We start from the raw sequence: 18433 nt of genomic DNA, 5'->3' as shown, positions 1-18433 counted from the left end.
GATTTAATCAATCTGCACCCGGGCCCTTCGAAACCCTCGCGCTAAACCCCAGCAGTACAGCAACACAATTAAGAGGTGTAAATTGGAGAGCGGCTGCTGGGGTCGTGAAGTACCGGGGCCTTGATTGAGCCGGACGGGATTTTAATCATTGCACATTTAACACACACTTCGGCTTTCACGGGCAACTGTGAAATCAATTTCTACACCATGTCGGAGTGCCGTGGGGGCTGGTACTCGAATATCTGCTGAATATTCATGGAAGTTCCTGTCCCGACTAAGAAACAGATGAAAAAAAAAAAGTGTGGAGATGCTTGATGAGGCACAGCTGAACTTATCATTGACACAAAAACACTGATGAGAGTTTGTTTTTCTTTACTTCATGCTACACTGATATCGTCTTAACAACCTATAAGTCTGAAATGTATAATGAGAATTAAAAAAAAAAAAAAATGTAGAAATTTTGCCTCAGGTCCTTCTACAAACACTGTAGCTTACAAATGCAGAGAATCAAAAAATTCACCACTAGAGGGCACTGCTCATTTCCTAGAGGACAAGCTCAAAACACTCATCCATTAGATGCATTTTAAAAATCACTGCTCTACAAACACCATTTTGAACTAGATTTTTTTTACGTGTAATGAAATGTAAATATTAATAATGACATTAATACCAATTATTATTATTAGTTATTATTAAGCTGTTAAAAATAAGTACACACAAATAGTGTTCACTATTACTCAGAAATGACTCTGTAATCACATTATCATTTTGCATATGACATAATAATGCCAGATTGTGTACCGTGGGCTTGATAAAGTTACCATTGTTAGGTTTATTCCTCATTAAATATATAAATAGCTCTTTGTTCATAATTCCCACCAGTTTTAAGCACACAGACCATTAGTCGCCTTTGTGAGGGCACACAGTGAGCAGTTGTGTGTGAATATCATGGGACTTTTGTTTCCTCTGCACTGAAAACAGGAGCGAGGCTGTACCTCGCTAATTGGAGGCAGTGGAGCCGAAATCCTTAATTAACTGTCTGAGCATCACTGAAGTTAATTAGAGGACAAGTTCTGCTTAAACCACAGCTCATGACATATATCTAATGCAAACCAATGGTGCAAATGCACAGATTTCTTGCAAAACACATACAAAAACAAGCTCAGACGTGCAGACTTGTTTTCTTGTTAACGTGTTTGCACTTTGTTACAAAAAAAAAAAAAAAGCTTTCTGGTTTCAGTTTTAGTAGCGAGGAAACCTGGAACAATTATGAGCTGTAATGTATTCATTAGTGATGCAATTATAGCTTTTGTTACTACAGTGATTAAAATGAAAATGAACAAAATAACTAAATAGTACTAATATATTGGCCAGAATATGAGCTTTTATAATCTAATCCATAATTAATGTATCATCTAATATTTATGTCTCTTGTTGGATGATTGTATAATGTAGTATTGCTTAATATTGATGTAATTGTGCTTAGGTTCAGTTGTTACTCACTGTTGTTAGGGTTGTCTCCTATGATATGGTGCCGCCCACTCCAGTACCAGAGCAGCAGAGTGGCGTCTCTGGATCCCGACACAATGTAGCAGTCGCCTCCGATGTAAGACTCGGAGCGAGCCAGACATGTGACCACGTCCCAGTGACCGAACACTATCTGAGTGAGCTTGCCTGCAAACAAACACACAGACAATTCAAAGCACAAATATATCAGTCAGACCATTACACATACTGTCCACTCATTTCAATGTAATAAAAGTGAATGAAGACTGTTATGTAGCCTGGGAAAACCCAGACAACGTCCGGCAAATTTAGATTTGCTCTGAAAGTTAGTCTGGCAAAGAGCTCATTCAAGCCCATTTCCAATCCGTCGAAATCGCGGCACCAATGAGAAAACGTTGGGGTGGGCTTTACACAATGACGACAGTGCTGGGATTTTGAAGCCGATTTTGTGGCCTTCATTACAAAGATGGACGAACATCACTCGTTTGAATCAGCTATCGCGTCTGTTTTAAGTGATTTGGACATTTCCTTTTTGTTAAAAACTGAGCAAAGAACACCACTCGGAGATAGACAACACTCGGAGTAAGACACGCTGCTGCTGCACAATATAGTGTACATGAATTACCCTTTGCAGATCTAGGTGGAGCTAGGGAAGGAGGAGGGTTTCTGAAAGCACTGCACTCCTATAGCAATGCGTTAATACTTTACAATACGGGTGCACTAATAAGCATTAATTCATGCTTAACTAATGCACAGATAGTACTGAATTAATGTGTAACTAATGATTATTTAAGCTATTCATTAATCATTACCACATTAGGAACTAATTAAGAGTATGTAAGGTTAATGTATTAGTTCATACATGAATTGTTATTAATTAAATATGTAATTGTGGATTCATTCCATAATAACTATTTTTTTTAACTAATAATATGCTAATTACCAGAATGAGCCAAAGCCTTGTATTTCAACTTCTAGATAATGACAGGTACACTAATATGCATTAATACATGATTAATTACTTCATTGTTACTGCAAATTCATGTGCGAATTACTACTAAATGACTAGTTAATAATGATGTGCCCCAACAAGTAAAGTCATATCATAATGATACCTTTACAAATCATTAGCTATTGATTCATTAAAGCAGACAACTGGAAGTTGAAGTGCATAGCTTTGACTAATTGTGGCAATTAACACATTAATTTACACTATTAGTTAATAAAATATGTTTTTAAGGAATTAATACACAATGACACATTGAATTAATAGCAATTCATGCATTACTTAATGGTTTAGTTATCCATGAGTTATACATTAACTCATGATTATCTGTGCATTAGTTAAGCATTAATTACTGCATATTAGTGCACCCGTATTGTAAAGTGTTACCGTAAATGCTGACAAAGGTTGAGCAGCGAGCTCATTGGCTACTGATACAGCAGGAACCAATCAGCTGTGCCCTATAAAGAATGATGTGATTGCAAACAGATTGAGTTACTGACCTATCAGCCAGCACCATCTAGAGTTTCATGACAGAGCTTTGTATCTGTAAACAAATCATTATTTTCTGATCTTTTTAATGAATCAGTTGATTCAGTTCACATAACTGATCTACAAAATGATTAATCTGACTCGATCCGGTTGAAGAGAATTAACAGGCTTCTGAAGGGGGAGATAAACGGTAAATAACGACTTAAGTTTCACACAAAGATAGCATATGGCTTCCGAAGTATAACATACAGTACAAACTATGGACTACTTTCAGGATACTTTTATTTAAAGTGAGCAAATGATGACAGAGTTACATATTGAGTGAACAATTACCTTAATGTCCTCTTACCTGTGTCTGACGAGTAAACACGGAAACTCTTGTCCCAGAAACCACACACCAGGATGTAGCGGTTATCTGCCGTCACCACAAAACATTGAGTGTTGATCTGAATGCTCTGGTCAACCAGGTCAGTGATTTGCCGCTTGTTTGTTCCAGAGTTGTTTGCTGGAATAGAAGTTTAGTCATTTATTCCTGTGATGACAAAACAACCATTATTGCAGAGATTCATTGCAAACTTTTTTTAAGGATTCTTTGATGAATGGAAGGGTTTAAAAGTATACCATTTATATTAAATAGAAATCATGTTCAACATTCAAATATATTTATTGTCACTTCCAACAATCCTGTGCTTTCCATTGTGTGACAGTTGACAATGAAGATTGCATCTGAAAGTTGCGGTTGGTGTGTAAGTGTACGTTTTCCAGTTTTGATGTCATTTCTAGCGAGGAATTACTATAGCCTTTAATTTTTTTTTTCACTTTTATATTTAACTATAAAAGTTTTCACCAGTTCTCTCTATTTTGCAGTGGAACATTAAACAGCTACGTTGCCTCAAAAGTGCCTTTGTGCACAAACACTGCCTATAAAGTCATTGCCTGATAAAGCAGCGAGGCAAAGAGTCAGCTGCAAGCTTTCGGTAGCAGACACTATACAACTAACTATATGTTGCAAAAATGACTGTTTTATGACAAGTCTTCCAAACACATCTGCTATTGGTTGGAGAAACAGAGAGTCTCACCCCAATCTCATGGTATGGTTGAATCCATGTTGCTGTGTTGATTTAGTTGTGATACTCATCAAAACAGAGCAATGTTTTTTAAAGCACCACAGGGACACTTTTCAGGGAAAAAACCTACTGTTTGAATTGATCTCTTAATTTAGTTAAGGTTAGGACCGAATAAAGTATTTCACAACAACAACAAAACAAGTCAAACCCACCAATTAGCGAGTCCATCTCAATGGGGAGATGATGGGCCTGCTCTAGAGAATATCCTGGAGCTCCTCGAAGACCTGTCTCACACACACAGAGCAGAGGCAGTAAAAAACACACTGTTCAGTACCTTCACTCACATTATTTTCAAACGCGCCCACACACACACACACTTGGGTTTTCATGCTTTTTTTTTATTTTTATACTGTAAAATCTGTATATTCTATCCCCTTACACTAACCCTACCCCTAAACAAAAAGTTTCTGCATTTTTACATTTTCAAAAATACATCACTTGGTATGATTTCTAAGCTGTTTTCCTCATGGGGACCACAAAAAAGGCCACATAAAGACAAGAACTTCAGTTATTGCCATCTTTGTGGGGACATTTTGTCACCATAATGTTGGATTTACCAAATACACACACATATATATATATATATATATATATATATATATTTCTTACCCCATTGCCAGACTTGTCACAATCAAGTCCACTCCCTAACCCAATCCCATTTGACATTGGGGCCTTATGAAGACCCACCAGCCAGCTCTCCATGGTGCTTATTGATTTCTCCCTCTGTCCTGTGTCAGACGGGCTAGAGCTATAGCACCCCTGAGGCAGGCCTACAAGGCAGTGATCGCCATTTTGAGCTCAACGAGGTGGCCTTATTATTTTGGGGGACCCACACACACACACACGTCCGGAGAGGGCTGGTCCTGCAGCTGCAGCCATTAGTAGTGTGAGAGAGCGAGGTTGCCACATTTGGTCCTGACATCACTATGTGTTGCCGTGACAGCTGGGGAGGTGTGAGGCGAAAGGAGAGGCCGTGATAGGCTAATTTAGCCAGTCGCCACAGCGCCTGACCTCTGACCTGCAGGTGAGGGGGGCTCCGGGGGAACGGCTAGTTGGGTAATGTTGTTCACACATGGCCAAGTGGTAACATGTGGAGTTAATCTGGGTTTTTGTTTGGGTGTGAGTGTGTTTTTTACGTGAAATTAAGCCATTAGCTGGTTAGTCAGTCAGCATATACTGTAGTATGCACAAAGATTGGCACTCACCCACTGTGTTGTGCCAGCGGTTGACGGCGAAGAGCCGGCTGCAGGTGATGGTGACGACGGCGGGGAGGGTAAGGTGGGGCAGCGTGTTAGCGGCCACATGAGTGACGGGAGAGTTGGAGGGAAACTTCAGCACCATGATGACATCCTGCTGCATCTGGTCCTTAAACATGAGCGGACTCTGCGGAAGGAAACACTGTTGAACAGAGAAAGCAAAGGAAGAGAAGGATGGAAAAGAGGGAGAGATAGATGAGGAGAGGTTGTTAGCGAAGAGGAAAGTGGTCAAAAAAAGAGTTGGAACAAAGAGGAAAGACTGTGTGGTAGTTTAGGAGGAGAGTCATGGAGAAGGGCTTTTAAAGGAAAAAGCTGAGGCAAATATACATATATGTATCTATTTGATTACAATACAATAAAAATAGGAACAGCGTGAAATAATTTTAGAATTTAAATTTAATATTTTTCGATTTTACTATTATATCTATTTATTGTGATCTTTTATTTTAAATAAAAAAACGAGTAACAATGTAAAAGCGTTTACAGTCACTTTTGATCAAAATTGATCAACATTTAATTACATAATAAAAGAATATAGCCACACACACACACACACACACACACACACACACACACACACACACACACACACACACACACACACACACACACACTTTAAATAGACGTCACAGTGAGTAAATATGCTTTCTGCAGGAATTTGTGGGTTTTACTCAAACTCAATTGATGATTAAAACTTAAAGCATTAGGCTGCACACATTTACTTTGGAATATAAACAAGCACTAATTATACATTTAGTATTGACAGCATTACAACATTCACTTTGTAAACTTCAGTGTGATTGTTATGACAGATGCTTGATTGAGATAGGAATGAGTATTCAGGTGTGAGGACTCAAAAGGCCAGTAGGGAGCACTGTTCTCCCGGCACAACTATCTTCCGAGCCTCTGTGATGGAGTTGTGTGCTCCTGTAAGAATGCCAGGTCTGTTTGACATGTATTTGTGTTAGGGATGTGGAAGTAGCAGCACTTGATTTTGGTGCACGTAAGGTCCAAACTTCAAATTGGTTACAGTCTACAGTTTCAAAGAAAAAAAATTGACAGAAATGCTCTTGCACCACTGAAACACCACTTAAATTAAAGAACACAAACACAGCGGGATCATTTCCATAATGAGCAACACAATCTACATCTAAATTAGCATCTGGTTTAAGTTGGTTTAAATCTGCTTTTTTTTTTTTTTTTTTGTCTTTAATGACGCAAATACCAGTAAATTGACTAGCGCAAACCTTAGTAAATCACCTTGCGTGATTCATTTCAATACTCTCCTCTCATAAATGTCCATTTGAGAAGGTAACTCCAACAAATGCATATCATATGCAATAAGGTCAGCCGCAAAAATAACCCTGTCCACACATTTTCAGTGCTTATTTTTCACTGTGTGTTTTTAGTAAAACATGGCAGTAGTTTGCGCTGGAGCAAACCGTTCTGATGTAAAAGTGTTTTGTCCCTCAAAAAAGTAGACTGGGAAAATACATTATATTAAAAACCATGTCGTTAAAAGAATACAATTTTAAATGTAGTTAAACTAGTATTATCGCAATAATTAGTGACTGATCACACAACAGCAGATTGTTCTGAGCTACACCATGACTGCAGAAGTTGTGGGCATATGGAAGTGAGACTGCTGTGTTGGGGAGCGGTCCGAAGGTCAGGCGTCACTGCCCTTGTTCCATATAATAACTTCCCTACTGCCGGGCAGGAGAAAAAAACACAACAAACACGCACACACTGATTTTATCACACACACACACATACACACGCTGTTCTCACCAGGTGCATGGCGGAGCTACGGGGAGGATGTGGCTCGATGAGCAACTGAGATGGCGTCTGTCCAACACTTTGGATCTGAGCCTCGGTGGCCTGCAGCAAAAGAGAGAGAAAGATACAGAGGAAAAGATGGAGAGACGGAGAGAGGGAGAGAGAGAGAGCAGGCTGTCAGTATCGATACGCATCAAAGTGATGGGTCAATGCGTTACTTGACAATGCAAGCAAATCCAGCCTTGCCTTGGAGGGGGGGTTGTAGAGGGTGGGGTGGGTTAGTTGGTGACTATGAGTGGGTCAGTTCCAAAACCCAAAACTACCCCCACCCCTGCCCCCTTCAAAGCCTGCAGAGTCATCCAAGTGTTAGTATGGAAGAGACAAGCCTTTCCTTATTAACATGCTTCAGTTAACCGTTCCCATTTCCAGGAGCACGGTCCACGTACACCCCCTCACCCACCCTTCGTGAGCAGACGTTAACGTGGACTGACGCACAGCCTGGACTGCGGCAGAACCCGCCCTCTCAGATGTTATTGTGCCGGAGACAAAGGGCAGAAAGAGTACGCACACACACACACACACTATTATATAAAATAGGAACAGCATTATTAATAATAATATTGATGGGACATTAAAGATCATAAAGACACCACAAAAAAGGATAATACTGTTATGATAATTATTCTCTAGCATACTCTAGAGTCTAATGCACACATATAAATCATTATGATGTCCTTTATATTTAGTCATTTAGCAGACATTTTATACAAGGCAACTTACAAACGAAGAACATCAGCCGAAACAACATCATAATTCCACAACATCAAATATCAAGTTTCAAGACTAAGCTAAAGTTGTACAAAAGTGAGAGCAGAAGTTATACAGTCAAATACTATAGAGAAATAAGTAAAATCCTTTAGACAAATGCAGTTATTGTACAATAACCTCTTTTCACTGACAAATCAGTGAATGTTAATTTACAATTCATGAAAAAAAATTGAAATTGAAATTTGAAATTCTGAATTTGAAATTTCTCCGATTTTAATGCTGTTCAAGTCATGTCAAAAGTATTATAGTTGACTAATTTCACACAAAACTCTTAATTCATAATTGGGCAATTGGCATGAAATACACTACCGTTCAAGGATGCATTAAATTGATCGAAATAATAATGTCACGAACAATTATATTTCAAATAAATGTTCATTTGAACTTTCTACTCAAGAAGGAATTCTGAAAAAAAGTTAGTAAAGTAAAAAGTTCGCGAAAATATTAAGCAGTCAACACTGATAATAATAAGACATGTTCTTGATCAGCTAATAATCATATAAGAATGATCATGTGACACTGGATCATGTTACTGAAGAAAGGGAAAAAAATACATTTTAAAATACGTTAAAATAGAAAACAGTATTTTTTCCCCCAAATATTGTCGTTTTACTGTATTTTTGATCAAATGCAGCCTTGGTGAGAAAAGGAGACTTCTGTCAAAAATATTTAAAAAGTCTTACTGACCCCTTACCTTTGGGCAGTCCATCTATAACCATTTTAACCACGTTGTTGCCTAGTCACTATGTTTAAAGTTTACTTATAGTGTTACCATTACACCAAGATTTAGGTTTCATTTTGCCAGTTTTGAGCCCCAACTCAGATGAAGGGTCAAAACAATTGAAGAAAGCACAGAAATCCACTCATTTTTCAGTCCTCACAGTCACACATCCCTCATGTTATGTAACGCTGACAGACGCCTGTCGCTGTGAGTGTGTTGGTTATTGATAGAGTGTATGTTTGTGGTTGTTTGTGTATGTGTGTGTGAAGCCCAGGAGTGTGCCACTGTGCACGCAAGCATTGACAGACACCTACAAGCTCCCCTCGGCTGTTCTGAGGCTCTGATCCCATCAATCTTTCCTTCCCGCGTGGAGCGCCTCCCACAGTCTAACAGAACAGCTCTCCCTCAGTGCTCTGAAGCCTGGATTCTCATGTCAGATCAAACGTCCCCACGCCGACCGGATCAGCATGTTACACATGTCACATGACCTACATGCTTAAAATCGGAACCAATCTGAATTCTAAACTCACTACTTGCAATTTGGAGAAACGTGGGATGTCATATGCCTTTCACTTTAAGAGTTACACCTCAAAGTCAACACAAAATCTAAATTGGCTCTGTTCACTTTCTTAACACAGTCTAAATTCTCTCCAAACACACCATTTCACTTACAGAATCAAAATGGTGTGCAAATGATGTTTCACGTCGACTTCAAAGCGCTTGGCAGCATGAAACAAACCCACAGAATTATAACCATTAGTGCAACTGAAATGAGAGCATCAGAGTACACTAGTTCTCACTGAAATACTTCAAATAGGAACAAAAGATCAGCAAACTTAAATGATCTTATCTAAAACTGACCCTGTTTGGCAAAATTTAACACAAGCAGACCTCTCACGACTAACAGCAATCACATTTGGTAACAATTAAACATCAGTCTGTGCTGTTACGATGCTGTCTGTCAAATAATAATGCGCTCACATTATAGCTATTTTAGGTTAGACTCAGGAACTGGGGTCAAAATGTCTGCTCAAATAATGTAATTTGATCTGAAGATCTGAGAGAAACAGGCAGCCATGTGGAAAGTATCAACTATATTTCTGCCATACAACAGTAAAGGAAAGAACGAGAGGAAAAATTCATTCTAGAAGTCTAGAAATATTATTATAAATGGTCAATATACTTATATCAAAAATACATACAACATAACGTTTTTGATTAAAAAGAAGTCTATTATGCTCACCAATGCTGCATTTATTTGATTCAAAATAACAGTAATATTGTGAAATATTTTTACAATTTAAAATAACTGTTTCCTAATTTATTATATTTTCATTTGTATTTTTTTCCTGTGATGTCAAAGCTGAATTTTCAGCATCATTACGCCAGTCTTCAGTGTCACATGATCCTTCTAATATGCTGATTTGGTGCTCTGCTGATGTTCTGCTTCTTTATATTTCTGTGATTTTTTTTACGAATATAAAAATTCAAAAGAAGAAAAGTATTTATTTGAAATAGAAATCTTTGTAAAAAAAAAAAAAAATCTACTGAACCTTAATGATTTATCCTTTGTTACGCAAGAAAGCAGTTAAAATCAAGGAAAAACTGAGGATAAACAGGATAATTGAGGATAAAAGTCATATTATGCGACTATGCATTACTTTAGACCTACGATCTAGGTTCTGCCTTAAAGGGGTGGCAAAATGCCATTTTCACAAGATGTGAAATAAATTTCTGATGTCCCCAATGTGTGTGTGTGTGTGTGTAAAGTTTTAGCACAAAATACCCCACAGATTTTTTTAATATAGCATGTTAAAGTTTTTTTAGGTTTGCAAAAACGCACCGTTTTGTGCCTGGCCCTTTAAATGCAAATGAGCTGCTGCAGAGGGCGGGGTTTAAAGAGCTCATGTGAGTTAGCAGCTGCTACCAATGCAAACACACTAAAATGTCAGAAACTGTTCTCCCTTTAATGTTAAAACGGAGTCAGTCAAAGATGGAGAGACTGAAGAAGAAGTGACAACATGTAGAATACAACAGGACGTCTCTGAATGGTTAGTTGATGAATTTATGTTGCTGATGTGAAGTTAACTATCTTCAATTAGCATATTCGATCAGGATAATCTATAAATCGCTCGTATAAGTACTGTTGTGAGATGCACACAGAGTGACTTTCTATTGCATGTGAAAAGATGGATGCTAAAGTTTGAGCTGACTCACAAATGTACTCTTATACAACAACGTTTCCTCTTCCCAACATGGACTGTGTGTTCCCAGCGGCGGGGTTTGTGTACATTTTTTGGTTGGTGATGTCACTAACCCGGGAGGAATGTCGTGTTGTAGTTCTTTTCTATAAAAGCAAATATCTTTCTTTGCTTTGAACTTTGAGCGTTGTAACTTTGACACTGTTGTTTATGCTCAAACGGCAACATTACACATCAACTAAAGTTAGAAAAAAAGGGAAAATATACTTTACCAACCTTTTAAGTACAAATGGTGCAACCGAATAGAGTAAGTTACAAACTGGCTGGTAGTTACTAAGCCTCTAGTGTGGACTTTACATTCCAATTGAAGTAAGAACTTACGAACGGCTCTACTCAGTGCAACCCTACTCAGTATACTTTAACATCCTGCATTTATAGCAACTGTACCTTGTTATACATCCAATTCTGACACATTATGTCTAGCCAAAGCTCCAGGTAAGAATATGTGAGAGACATGTCCTTTAAAACATCTTAATGTTGTCAACTGACCCACAATGTCAACCGGTTGATTCTCAGCTCTGGAGAAAAAAATACACTTTATCACAAACAGAAATCAGTAACTCATAACTGACAGTTCATTACGATAATCCACCTTAAACCCCTGCTCTTTACGGCAGATAAGAAACACCTCTTGCATAAGCTGTGCGGTGATTGTCTCCCACTGAGCTTTAAGCCGTCATGCTTAGATAGACATAAAACATCCATCACCTGTGGCATGTCAACCACAGATTCATCTTTGTGTCAGGTTAGATGTACAGGTATGTCAAAATCTGATGACTAGGTTCTCAGAGAAACATAAATATATACAGTACATTTTAGGTGTGAGTTTAGTAATGGCACGTAAAGGGTAAAAAAAATAGGTAAATGGCAAAGACAGGCCTTTTATATATTCGTGTATATGGAATAAAGTGCCGTTTACACCAATGCTAATATGTCATTCAAGCTTTCACCACAAATGTATTCAACCATGTTGCCAGATCATTTGCTTAAAAAAGTTTGGACATCTGAATGCATCATTTGCATCCAATTAAAAAAAAAAAAATAAATCAATGTAGACTAAAAAGTAGGGTGTTTATATCCAATTTGTCAAACACAGAAGACTGTGAAAGGATCAAATGGACTTTTTCTTACAGAGACACTCCTTTGACATATTCTACTCATTTGTGAACGTATAATTTGATGCTTATTAGTGATGGATAATTCACAAGCAGCGCTCTCAGATTGTGTATTGTGTTTACATGCAATAAAAATCTGTATCAAAAGATTGCTGGCATGCTCTTCATCCGTAAATGCTGTTTTTCCAGTGACACAACCCCGCAAACTCGAGCCCTGTGACTCCATCATCAACCGCTGCCATTTTGATTTGACTCTGGAACGAGTTATGACCCTTAACTCCAGAGTTTGACATTTTAAGGCCGTAATTGCAGTGCTTAATGTCAGAGCTGTGGATGCACCTGTCAGTGGGGAATGAATCAATAGCCTGAAGGTGACGGTCACATTTCTGAGCGAGATACCATGAGCCGTCTTCCCTCTCTCTCACATCTCAGGTGGAGACCGAGAGACCTCAGAAACGCTAGTGAATTTAGCGTACATGAGGTCAATATATTTTGTCCATGAGGTTAATATGTTCAAGGGGCATTGGAAAAATAGAGCAAAAATAAACGAATTCCTTCATGCATTTAAGAAGTCAAGTTGAGGTCGGCTTTCCTCAGCATTTAAGTGTCTGAATGCCTTTTGATAGGCGCATGGATGACATAAAAAGCAATATGGACTTTATGAACATGAAGGCTTCTCAAACTCCAGAAGTGACAAATAAAAGCCAGTTTTCTGGCTCTTCCGAGGCTAACAAACCTCGCTGTCAGCTACCATTGCTCTCAGAGTGCTGGACTGCTTGTGAAGAACGCGGCCACATGAAAGAAACATAATTGCTATTGTCTGGGATGTAGAGCTGAATGATGAAAAGCAAAGCTTTATCCATATTGTTTGATAATTAGCCCCCCTGTTCCGTGAGTGATTTGCATAGTGGTCACTTGACAAATAAAGGCAGTCCTGGAAGTGACAGTATATAAATGACTTGTTTTGCAGACAGCAGATGGTGAGTATCACAGGGAGCAGGAGAGATATAGGGAATGAGAGAGAGAAAAAGAGGAGCAAGGGAGGGAGGTATGGGGTACGCACTGCTACAAACACGCTGCCTACCAGCTGCTGCTGTTGAAGGAATCATATCCACAAACACAATTAAGTCTTCTTCCAAACTTACACCAGTCAATAAACACTATTGTGTGGAAAATCAATAACATTGATTTACATGCTAATTGCTTGATGAATTCAATTGTAGTCGATAACCGGAAAATAAATATATTTGCATTCATTTCAAAGAATGAATCAACTAAATCCTTAAAACTAGAACTATTAAAACATGCTCTTGATAATTCAAATAAAGTAGAGCTGCATGATTCTGGATAAATTAAGAATCATATTTTGTTTTGTTTAAACAGAGATCACTATACTTCTGACAAAATGTTAATTACTTTGAATAATCTAAAACACTAAATGAATGATTCAATGACTCATTCATAAATACTAAACTTGTTTCTTAACTGGATGAATAAGCGTTTTTGAAGGAATGTCTTGAATGAATGATTCAAGTCGCCACATGGTGTCGTAAAAATGTAATCGATACGATCATTATTTAAAGAGCCAAGTTGATTTGCTCTATTTTGATCGCTTCAAGATAGCTGTTTAGCTGTTTCATTGTAACTGCTTTCTCGGGGTCAGCGGCAGCGCAAACACAGGTTTGAATGTCATAGGTTTAATAGACATATGCGAATAGTTGACATTTAGAAATAAGTAAATACAAATATTTAAATAAAACTAATGACAAAAAAAAGACAAAAGCAAATAACAGATTTGCTAAAACTTAGACTTAAATTTTAAAATCTGAAAAAGCTAATTCAGAATTGTAATGAATACTATAATAGCATATAAATTATGCTAAAATAATACTGGTTTGTGCACCTTCTATGATATGAGCATAACATATCATTAAAATCATAGATGTGGAAAAGAGTGGTTCTGTTCATTAGGGTTCTATATATATGGAGCATGGGTTCTTTACTCAACTCCAAAGAACATTTTATGCTAAAAAAAGATTATATAATGACAAGAAATAACTTTTTTGGCACAAAGGTTCTTTATAGGCTATTATTCACTCATATATGACATTTTTCTCCAACATTTTGTAGTTGTAATTCAATTTTTGTTTATTAAACTGTAGTAACTTAATGTCACATTAATCATGCTGATTTTTGGAGGAGAAAAACTGAAATGGCACTCTTCGTGTGATATTGATTAACTACATAAAATGATATAAATATACATTTTCTAACCCCTATATCTTGAATTTTGTGATGATTCACATGCATTCATAAATACATTTTAGGGTCTTGATGTTTGTCACTAATATAAAATATTTAATCCGGAAAGGACAAAACAATGATAATGAATGAACCCAAAAGGTTCCATATAGAACCTTTTTCCTGGTTACAAAGAACCCTAAAGGGTTCTGTATAGAACTTTTTAGGGGTTCCAAATACGTAGCGCTGATATAACCTTTTTAAGATTCTATATAGAACCTTTTCTTCTATATGGTGAGTGTATGGTCAGATTTTCTAAAATATTTGCATAGTGGATGATAAAACAGGCAGAAAATTGATGGAGAGACTAGAACAGCATAGTTTTTCATCTGTAAGCAACCCCACAGAAAACACCCTAACAATGCCAACCACCAAGAACACTTTAGCAACCATATAGCAACACATCGGCAACCATCCACAACATCCAGGCATGTGGTGGTGACTTTTTCATAAGCAAAAATTTAATTTTCATTATAATTTTGTCTGATGTTGGCACAGGTTTATTATCGTCTGTACTTAAAGTATTTATATGTACGTAAAGTGTTTTGGTTACCACTCATTTAGAGTAAAAGATGCAACGCATGTGAGTAAGCAGTTTGAGTTTCTCTTTCCCAGAGGATTTCCCATATTTGCATGGCAAGATCTGAATGACACATACTGACAGTCTCAACTGACACTGGGCTCATTCATGCTTGAACTGCGGTTGACGAATGTTGATATTGCGATCATTTTTAAACCCATTGCACCCAGAGACCTTAAAAAAGATGGTTAATCTGCAAATATATCAATTAAAAAACAGCCCATGTTTCTAGCTACATAATACACACTGTCAATCTAGTGGTGACATTTATAAAGCATTTTACCCCATAGGAAGAGGGTGAACCACCTCCAGGGTAAGGCTAAGGATGCGCTTCCCCTTGAAAACACATTACATTTCCTTTACATAAACACTCCCGATAAACGATTTATTGTTAATGTCTCTTCGCACACAAACCAAAAGCAAGCATAAGTGGGATTTGGCGCAGTCACTAAAAGTCTGTCACTCTACTTAGTTCAATACATTTTCACAAAGTTCCGTTATAATCACTGAAGCCCACCACACAATGAATATCTTATTAACATAATTGTTTTGGACATATTGGATGTTAACATGTTGGATTTGGATTTGCTTGCGAACTCAAAATCTGCTCATCCAGTTTTTGTTCAGTGCTAACTTAACCTCTGATTGGCCACTGATTGACCTCTGATTGGCCACTGCCTGCGTTCAAGAAATCAATTCAACATATATATGTCTGTTATTGTCATTGCTCAACTCGTTGTAAATAGAAACGTTCTCCAGAGCATAAATACAGATACGCACTGGATCATTTGCCAAATATGTTTAGCCCAAAATGCTATTATTCCAGAGAAAAGGTGCCCATAGCTGCTGATCATTTTTCTTTTCTTTCTAAAAGCAATCAGAAGCAGCAGCAGCAGGACACGTCTCAAGTCCGTGGCCAGGAAAGGCTAAGTCTTGCCCAGCCTTATACACTCCAACACACTCCGACTATGATTTTAACATTCACTGACACAGTCCAATTATAAAAAGGAGTAAAAAAAAAGAGAGATGTTAGCCACAGATCCCAGAAACCTGTTGCCGTTGTCATGGCAACGCCGCGGCGGCGACCTACCTCGCACAATGGGGGATCACTGGCGAGGCTGTCGAGGTTGACAGAGCCCTCGTAGGTCAGGTGGTGAAAGACGTTGAGGGCGCGTGCCGCCTCGGGCCCACGTTGTTTGTAGCCAAAAATAAGGTCAATCCACTGGTGCAGCTGACACGACACAAACTCGCTTTCCAGAGCCTGTCAAAGAGAGCGGGGCAATTAGAGGTGAAAGGTACACATACATACACAACACGAACACAAACAAACACACAAGCACTAGACAAACATACTCTCGGGGCGACGCTACTTCAGAAGACTGCAATAGCCTGAGACCAACATAAAAGGTGTAAATAAATAAACTTGTGTTCAATATTCTAACAGCTGTCTTTCCATAAAATATGATAGATGCACTTCTTGAAACTCAAACAATCTAAATCAGCAATATACCGTGGCTCTAGTATTTGGACACACTTAACATCAAGATCAACTATATAGTATCTCATGCTCAACAAGGCTGCATTTAAATGGTCAAAAATCCAGCAAAAACTGTCATTTTTGTTAAATATCATTATTACTATTATTTTTTTTTTTTGTAATTGCAAAGCTGAATTTTCAGCATCATTAGTCCAGTCTTCAGTGTCACATGATTCTTCAGAAATCATTATGATATGCTAATTTGGTGGTAAAAATATTTTGAAATAGAAATCGTATACATAATAAATGTCTTTACTGTAATTTTTGATCATTTTAAAGCTTCCTTGCAGAATAATAGTGTTATTTCTTGAATGCAGTAGTAGGTATGTTTTTTTTTTTTTTTTTCAAATAATGGTTAGTTATGAATATAAAGCATTATTCTTTTCCAATAGGGATGGAATGGTAATGCTTAAAGATGCACATTTTTTATTATAGATATACATCAAGCCCCATTGAAACATAACAAAGGGAAAAAAAGAAAGATGGAACAAATAACACAGAATGGCACACAAATACACACTTTTCTCTTCCTCTCACACACAAACACACCCAGGGACCCGCTGCTGGATTTTACACACTCACTCTCACATCAGAAATAACAGCTATTACCAACAGAGCAAGCCGTGGAGCGCAGGGGCTGAGCTACCCCCAGGGCATGTCATTACAATCGAAAGTGACACATGCAAAGATGGGAACACTAAGTGAAAGAAAGAGAGGAAGAAATGGCAGAGAGAGAAAGGGAGCACAAAGACAAGGAGGGAAAGAGGGGATTAAATGAGACAGAGAGAAAGAGAGCAGCAGAGAAAGAAAAAGAAAGGACAAGATCTAAGGGCAAAACTGAGCCGTAGCCTGTTTAAAAATGTATGTGCTATTCAACTAACCTAAAATCCTGTGAAAAACACTAGGCGTTCCAACAAACCAAAGAATCACATTAAAATATCAACAAAATGAAATTAATATTTATTGAAACGTTCGTAATCATTTTTGTGTGATATATATATATATATATATATATATATATATATATATATATATAATGTCATATTGTTCTAAACCATATGGTTTGATTTTCCTTCTACTATGGAAAACAAAAATATATTTTACAGAATGCCCAGCAAATATGGCAGGATAAATATTGAAATAAGCTAAAACAAATTAATTGCTAAAAAAAAATCTAAAATCTAATCAATAAAACTGTGGCAACAGATTACAAGCAATATTATTAATTAAATTGAACAAATTGGAATTAAGGGATAATTAATCAAATTATTCCTTAAAAGTTAACCATTTAAAATGAGTAAAGTTTACACCAAAAAAAAAAAAAAAATCGGAATAACAGACAGACGTCAAAGATTAATTAAGTACTCTTCACTGAATCACTGAATGAGAAACCTAAAACAAACACCGATCACCATAATGGCGACTTAAATCTACGTTTTTTGTTTTTGTTTGTTTGTTTGTTTTTTTGGAAGTTTTACTCATTTTAAATGGTAATAATTATTACTCAATTCTAATTTGTTAAATTGAATTAATAATATTGCTAATAATATTAATAATATTGTTGCCCCAATTTTTTTGATTAGATAAAGCACATTCATTTGTACAGTGTAAGTCAATATTCCTCAAAAGTGCTAAATTAATTGTTAATGAAACTGAATCTGAATTGTTAAGAGGAATCAGAAATGTTATGGAAAAGAGCACACAGGACTTTCTGCTAAACTTCCTTTTTTCCTTTTTTGTATTATAAAACTGTCTAAACCAGTGTGGAGATGTCTTATCCACAATACTTACAGCTTCTTTCGTTAAATTACGACGACGCACCAAATCAATGATTTTGAGGCACTATACGAATGCTGTTAAGGAAAATTTTGAGTTTCCAGAAAGAGGAACCAAACTGTGAGACGTGAACACACTTTTTCATCATTTA

General features: G+C 37.2%; 1 protein-coding gene across 12 annotated transcripts in view; it reads right to left on the bottom strand.

The window, feature by feature from the left end:
• nbeab (neurobeachin b) overlaps positions 1-18433 on the bottom strand; it is a 279115-nt gene that overhangs the window by 7732 nt on the left and 252950 nt on the right. For 8 of the 12 annotated variants that reach the window (XM_089121103.1, XM_089121108.1, XM_089121110.1 and 5 more), the window contains 6 exons: positions 16060-16230; positions 7176-7265; positions 5334-5526; positions 4281-4352; positions 3351-3506; positions 1504-1674 (listed from right to left, as the gene is read on the bottom strand). In XM_089121103.1, the coding sequence (XP_088977229.1) occupies positions 1504-1674; positions 3351-3506; positions 4281-4352; positions 5334-5526; positions 7176-7265; positions 16060-16230 (853 nt within the window). The remainder of the gene's footprint in view (positions 1-1503; positions 1675-3350; positions 3507-4280; positions 4353-5333; positions 5527-7175; positions 7266-16059; positions 16231-18433) is intronic. The other 4 variants (XM_089121105.1, XM_089121111.1, XM_089121109.1 and 1 more) reach the window with 1 other exon arrangement.

This window comes from Pimephales promelas, chromosome 16 (genome assembly GCF_988280905.1).
Source record: "Pimephales promelas chromosome 16, fPimPro1.hap1.1, whole genome shotgun sequence".
NCBI lineage: Eukaryota > Metazoa > Chordata > Actinopteri > Cypriniformes > Leuciscidae > Pimephales > Pimephales promelas.
This window is presented reverse-complemented; position numbering and strand designations above follow the sequence as displayed.